The sequence below is a fragment of the Sphaeramia orbicularis genome, unplaced genomic scaffold, assembly GCF_902148855.1.
Source record: "Sphaeramia orbicularis unplaced genomic scaffold, fSphaOr1.1, whole genome shotgun sequence".
In the NCBI taxonomy this organism is placed as follows: Eukaryota; Metazoa; Chordata; class Actinopteri; order Kurtiformes; family Apogonidae; genus Sphaeramia; species Sphaeramia orbicularis.
The window spans coordinates 295,492-302,998 of NW_021941458.1; the positions used below are offsets into that span (position 1 = coordinate 295,492).

At 43.7% G+C, this 7,507-nt stretch overlaps 1 protein-coding gene across 1 annotated transcript in view; it reads left to right on the forward strand.

Moving 5' to 3' along the window:
* The window catches only part of LOC115415836 (semaphorin-6D-like), a 211,175-nt gene extending 208,132 nt beyond the window's left edge, over nt 1-3,043 (forward strand). Inside the window, 2 exon segments of the mRNA XM_030129485.1 lie at nt 1,336-2,250; nt 2,253-3,043. Coding sequence (XP_029985345.1) covers nt 1,336-2,250; nt 2,253-2,662 — 1,325 coding nt within the window. The 3' untranslated portion in view covers nt 2,663-3,043.
* The last annotated feature ends 4,464 nt before the right edge of the window (nt 3,044-7,507 follow it).

Consider the following 7,507-nt stretch of genomic DNA (forward strand, 5'->3'; position numbering starts at 1 on the left):
ACTCCAGTGGTCACTCCAGTGGTCAGTTGTTCTCCAGCTGTTCTCTTGTATATTCATGGGTTTGGTTGTTTCAGTTCCATATCAGCCAACAGTGGACACTAATGCACCATCCCATAATAATCCACTGACATTCAGACCAGTACTGTAACTGTACTGTTCTAGATAAACCTGATCTGCACTGACATGTTTGAGTGTAAAAAATGCTAGCTGTTATTAGACTGTAATTAACAGGGTTTTTTGTTTTGTTTTGTTTTTTTAGTTAGACAAACAGTTATCTTTTTTTTTTTTTTTTACATATTGTCTCCATGAAGTGAGTAATACCTGGTATTAGAGTATGATAAACTGTGGGAAAACATCAGATTAGCTGCATGAACCTCCTCAGACCCCGGAAATGTCAGCAGTACCAGCTTTTGTTGTTTTTTATTCAATCAGTGTCTATATTGGAAACATCATGATGCAACAGTTTTTTCAGATGCAGTTTTTAACATTTTTCTGATTGTCCTTTGTGGTGGACAGTTGTCTTTTCTTTTTTTTGTATAAAGTTGTGAAACTCTTGTCCACAAATGTGGACAGAAAACCCACAGCTGGGTCTGAGGAGGTTAAGAAATGTTTGGATTTCATAGTTTTCACACAGTATATCAAACGCGTAGTGTCCAGCTGAGTGGACAGCTTTGTAACTAAGGGTCATAAAGAAATGTAATCACATTGGGTTTTGTTTTTTTTTTTCATGCCTAAAGAGGAATAAAGACCCTCAGGAAAAAAAAATCTTGATTAAGGTTCTTGTAATTCATGCATGAAAGGGTTCAAATTCTTCTACTTGCTTTTAAATGTTTGAATGGCCTTGGCCCCTCCTACCTCTCTGACCCCGCCCCCCCGTGTGGAGCTGTGGGCTCTGTTCTGTTTCTGCCCCACAGCTGTGGAACCACTTCCCTGGGATGTTGGACAGTTTCAGTCGAACTCTGCCTGTCTGTAAATCACGTCTAAAAACGCACTTTTTCTCACTGGCTTTTAATCAATGAGTGACATGTTTCATATTTTTAAAATATTTTTTACAGTGTTTTTATCAGATTTTAATTTGTCTTTGTTTTTATGATGGTTTTATTTTGTTGTTCTTAGTCCGCTTTGCACCCTGGGTTATCACTGGTTTTATTTATTTACTTATTTAATCCCTTGCTTTATGTTTCGTGTACGGCACTTTGGCTAGCTGTAAAGTTCTTAAAGTGCATTATAGATAAAGCTGATATGGTATGGTATGGTATTTTCTCCTCTGGCTCCGAGTCTTTAAAACCCTTTTAACTGAACTCCTTTTCTGTGTCCTGTTTGTTTGGTTTGAAGGTGTGAGACGCCCTCCAGAGGTGGACCGGACCAACCACAGCGTCCACTACACTCTGCTGATCGCCTGTGTGTTGGTGGCCTTCGTCCTGGGTGCCGTCCTCTCCGGTTTCCTGGTCTCCTGCTACTGTAACCACACAGGCCATAAGACAAAGAAACTGGCCAAGGATCCCGAAGCTCCCATCCCCCACGCTCTGTCCCTGCGCAGCCTGGCCAAACTCAACGGACTACTGGACAGCCAAAGCAAGGACGACAAGCTGGAGGTGTCCTCGCCCAAGATTTACAATTCTTTCTTCGCCGGCGGCAAAGAGCATCACGTATCGCGCAGAAATGGCCATCACGGAATGACCATGGGGGACCTGGTCCACCCCCATCACCACCATCATCTGCACCATTCCTCCGAGCTGTCCGGTCTGCCTACGCCCGACTCCACCCCGGAACTGCCCATTAAGAGCATGAAGGCCTTCAAGAACCAGTGGGAGAAGAACCAGAACTGCAACAACGCCAAAGACCCCAAGTCCCACAACGTCGGTTCCAGGCCCAGCTCGGCCCTGCTTCCCCAACAGGTCTTCCCCTACCCACAACCCCTGGGTGGTGGTCTACACCCAGAGGAACGCAAAATCCATAATGCTGAGCGTGTTTTGTCTCAGCAGGCCTACCCCAGTTATCCTCAGAAAGTCATGGCGGTGACCTCTCTGGACGAGCTGCTCAAACACATTCACGAGGCGAACGGCGGTAAGAACTCCCAGCTGATGAGCCCGTGTGGTCTGATGGCCGGCGGTGGAGGCGGAGGCCAGATGGCCTTCGTCAACCGCATCCAACCCCAAATCCCCGAGACGGAATCCGCCCCCTACTACAGCTCGTCCACTTTACCCCGAGACAGTCTGACTCGGCGCATGGACGTTCCCCCGGACATCCCCCCCATCACCAGTCCACCCTGGAGCGGAGGCACTCCTCCCAGAGGCACTCGCTGATCGCTGCAGCCACCAAGATGCCCGCTGGAGGTGGAGCTGGAGGAGGAGCCGCAGGAGGGGGAGGAGGGATGATTCCTCGCCAGCACAGTTTCAGTCAGAGAAGCGGCGGTGCGCACCAGCCGCCTCCCCTCCTGGCTCGAATGAACTCCACGGGTAGCGCCTGCGAGGTGCACTACCCCCTCATCCCTAACGGGTATTTGGCGCGCCAGCACAGTTACAACGGAGAGCAGCAGGAAGTCCTGCACCGGGGCGCTATGGTTCGTCGGGCCTCGTCTCTCAAACCTGATGTCCCTCCCAAGCCCCTGTTCATCCCGGCCACGTCCCCGGTCAACCCACAGGGAAAGTTCAACTACTGAAGACATGGAGCTGAACTGGTGGACTACAGAGGCTCCGCCCCTCAGGCTTCTAAAGGAACTTCCCTGAGGACGTGAACGGACCTGCATCTGAAAACTTCAGAAGGTTGTGTGACCGCCACTGTCACTGTGGACAACGCCTCGACCTAACACTTTTCCCCTTCTTTTTTTTGTTTAGCGAATATCTTTGTACCATATTGGTATTGCTCAGCTACTTGCTTTATTATAGAACCGCTGACTTGGGTGACGTGATGCCACCTCCTTAAAGGTGCGGGAGACTTTGGTGACCAATTTTTCATCAAATCTGTCAAACCTCAGTCTTATCCTCAGTATCACGAATCTGTAATGCCGCGTTTCCACTACATGGTATCGACTCGACTCGACTTGGCCTTTTTCTGTTTCCATTATGAAAAAAGTCCTGGAATCTGGTACCTGGTACTAGTTTTTTGGTCTCACCTCCGCTGAGGTTCCAGGACTGGGGGCCACATACTAAAAGGTGACACTGTGTAAACACTGCAGACCACTGATTGGTCAGTCGTCTCTGTGATCCGACGTTTTAGAAAAAACAGATGCAGAAGTTGACAGTGAATCTGTCGGTCGGTGAATCCACATGATGACAGTCTGTAAAACTACACCATGGTCGGAGGAGATTCAGTCTTTGGTGGCCGACGTAAAAATTCAGCAGGAGTTTGATGAGACAACAGGCAACGAGTGAGTTTATCAGCAACTCTCAGAGCAGACGACACGGAAGTAACACACCGCATCGCTATGACGACCAGGTACTGTAAAGTGGGTAGTATCCTGGAATGGAAACGGTCTGGAATAGGACCTGGTACCAGAGTCGAGTCGAGCCGGTTCCACGTAGTGGGAACGCGGCATAAGAAACTGTTGACCATGAGGAAGAGATTCAGCTGAGGAATGACAGACGAACAGATTCGTGATACTGAGGATATGACTGAGGTTGGACAGATTTGATGAAAAACTGGTCACCAAAGTCTCCTGCACCTTTAAATTAGGCTGCCGATGTCCTCAGTGTGAATTTACGATATCATTTTGATTTTCGAAGCGTTGATGTTGAACTTTACACATCAGTTTATGAAAGACTTCAGAGCCGGAGGATCCTGCGACGCTTAGATTCATGCTTTGCTTAACCTTTTTCTGATGTAGTGTTGGTAACCAGTCCCTCTCGCCCCACCCTCGAATGTGTTTCTATTATGCATGTGTGTGTATATATATGTGTGTTTATATCCACACCGTATATGTATACATATACATATGCAGTATATGTAACCTGTGGTGAAGTCAGACAATTCCCCTGAAACTACTTCTGTCTTGGCCTTACTATAATCGAACCAGTATGCCCAAATATGACCCCCCCCCAGAAAATACTAAGTTAAAGATCTACTAATACACTCCAAATCATGCACTCCATCAACCAAATTCATAGTCGACTAAAACAAACAAACAAAAAAAAAAAAACGTGTTGGGCAAAGAAATGAAGCATTGAACTAAGCAGCTGCGTTCACTGTTCTCTCTTTTGTTTCACCGTCCCTGCAGACGTCAGCTCAGATCAGAATAGGGCTGGGTATCCTCGATTCAATTTCAATCCATGAGCTTCTGAATCGATTAATTGCGATTCAATTAGATTCAGTATTAATTGATTGATTCAGGTTCATTTAGTGATACCAAAGTATAATTTTGAGTTGTAACCTGATTATTTTACCACATTTCCACTGCGTGGTATCAGCTCGACTCGACTCGGCCCGTTTGTGTTTCCATTACGAAAAAGGACCTGGAATCTGGTACCTGGTACTAGTTTTTTGGTCTCACCTCCGCTGAGGTTCCAAGCAATACTAAACTGTGACGTATAAACTCTGCAGACCACTGATTGGTCAGACAGTTTTCTCTGTGACCCGCCCTTTTACAAAAAAACAGATGTGTTAGTGGACAGTAAATACAGCGGTACATTAATCCACATGAGAACAGCCCAGAACTACACCAGGGTCGGTCCAGGACATTCAGTCTTTGGTGGCCGACGTAAAAATTCAGACGAAACAACACGCAACGAATGAGTTTTCAACAACTCTCTGAACAGATGACACAGAAATAACACGCCACATCGCTATGACGACCAGGTACTGTAAAGTCAGTAGTATCCTGGAATGGAAACGGTCTGCAGGAATACAGAGTTGAGCCGAGCTGAGCTGGTTCCACGTAGCGGAAACATGGCATAACTCCGCCCTCAGCCACAGGTGATCCAAGTTAATATTTCTAGAACAACTGGCTTCTACGACCCACCTCCGCCGGCCAGTTCCTCCACACTGTGGGTTCCAGTTTGAGGCCAGGAGGACCTCCCACTGAAGGGTGTCCCCCACCCTTCCTCCCACTGAAGGGTGTCCCCCACCCTTCCTCCCACTGAAGGGTGTCCCCCACCCTTCCTCCCACAGAGGGGTTTGCCCCACCCTTCCTCGTTGTCGGTTTCCGGGTCATTTACTCGCAGTCCTGCTCTGAAAAATCGATCTCATCCACCATTAATCGATTACACAAAATTAAAAAGAAATCGATCCAAAACCAATCAAATTAATTTTTTTTTTTTACCCAGCCCTAGATCTGAGAGGATCAAACTGGTTTGAAGTTTCTTTGTGAATGTTTGTCAGATCGGTGCTCCACAAACATAACAGGTCAAACATCCTCTTAAATGGAAATAAAAACATACTTCATGTTTTGGACCCAAAGAGGAAACGAGCCGAACACGTCCAGAACACGTGATGTGATCCTAGAGAGCGAACATCCAACATATAACGGACCGCACTTATACGTATTACCTTTGTGTACTATGGGTTGTAAATAAAGGAATAATTACTAGCCAAATTTGAACTGTATGTGTAAATGTGTGCCTTATTTAATAATAGTGTGTGACATGGGGGGGGGGGGGGCTCCAGTATATCGTAGGTGTCTTCATTTTGTACGGTTGTCCATATATGTGTCATATCTGTTAAATATGTGAAGAGTTTCATTCCACAAACAGACGACTTATTGAAAACAGTCTCCTGTGATAAACTGACGACTGTACGATGGGAACAGTCACTAATGAAAAGTATTTGAGGTCAGATTTCAGTATCTTTTTAATGTGTAACCTTCTAAAATATTTAACACCAGCTCATGTGGAAGTTAACCCTTTCATGCATGAATTATCAGAGCCTTAATCTAGATTCTTTTTCCTGAGTGTTTTTATTCCTCTAAGCGTTCAAAAAACAAAGCAATTATTTTTTTTTTTTTATGAACCTATTTTTCAGGGAGTTGCAAATTTTCCACTCAGCTGGACATCATACAGTGAATTTTTGAAGCAAAGAAACATATTTACTGATAAACTGGATGAAAACTATGAAATAAAACATTTTAATGCAGCTAATCTGATGTTTTCTCACATTTTAACATACACTAATACAGACAATATGCAAGAAAAAAAACATATTTGAAAAAATAACCTGTTAAAGGTAGGGTAGGAGATGTTTTCCTGGAGCTTTTTGTTTTACTATATTGTTTAAAATTGGGTAATTTTGGGTGATTTTTTTTTCGGGGGGTGGGGGGTGGGGGGGGTTGAATTTTAGGTGTTTTTTGGGTGATTTTTAGGTGTTTTTTTTGGGGTGATTTTTAGGTGGTGTTAGGGTAATTTTTAGGTGTTTTTTGGGTGATTTTTAGGTATTTTTTGGGTGATTTTTAGGAGGTTTTTTTGGGGGGGGGGGTGATTTCTATGTGGGTTTTTTGGGGTGATTTTTAGGTTATTTTTTTGGTGGTTTTTGAGTAGTTTTTAGTTGTTTTTAGGATAATGTTTTTAGGGTAATTTTTGGGTGATTTTTAGGTGTTTTTTGTTTTTTTTGGGGGGGGTGATTTCTGTGTGGGTTTTTTGGGGTGATTTTTTTGGTGGTTTTTGAGTAGTTTTTAGTTGTTTTTAGGATAATGTTTTTAGGGTAATTTTTGGGTGATTTTTAGGTGTTTTTTGTTTTTTTTGGGGGGGTGATTTCTGTGTGGGTTTTTTGGGGTGATTTTTTTGGTGGTTTTTGAGTAGTTTTTAGTTGTTTTTAGGGTAATTTTTGGGTGAATTTGGGTGATTTTTGAGTGGTAACTTGTCATTAGTCCATGTGCATTCTGGATCAGATCTCCAAAGACACTAAACACTGAGGAACAGGAAGAAAAGAGTTCAAACTGGACTGAATTTAATACAGACATTTCAGGTTGGACACACCCTGATTTGCAACCATTTAATTAAATGCTCTAACACAAAAATTTAAAACATATTTAGGCACCTGTGGAGCGGACAGGACTGAAAAAAAACACCATCCAATCATTTTAACCGGTCCATCAAAATGATTAAATGGTGATATGTCTATCAAACTCAACTGTCATTTGTCCCTCCCCCCTCTGCGAGTACAGTCCGGTACTCTGGAGGTGTCGGGGTTTGGACTTTTGAAGTGTGTTTTTTTTTTTTTTTTCTCCTACCCTACCTTTAATTGCAGACTAAGAACAATACCAAGCAATGACCACTCAAACATGTGAGTGCAGATCAGGTTCATGAAGAACAGCAGAGTCAGGGGCCACATCCAACCTAATATGAGCTGCAGTGGGCCGCTGATGGTGACAAGAAGAACACCAGAATACATACAGAAGATCAGTTCCAAAATTTGGTTGTCTAATTCCTATGTTTTAGTGAAAAAAGTAAAATTACTGTTTACTATCATCAACATTTTTACACCTACAAACTATCTACCAAAATGAAATTTATTAAGGAAATAAGTGCAATTTTTAACAATTTATGCCATTATTTGGCCTCAGCTTCTCATTTTCACA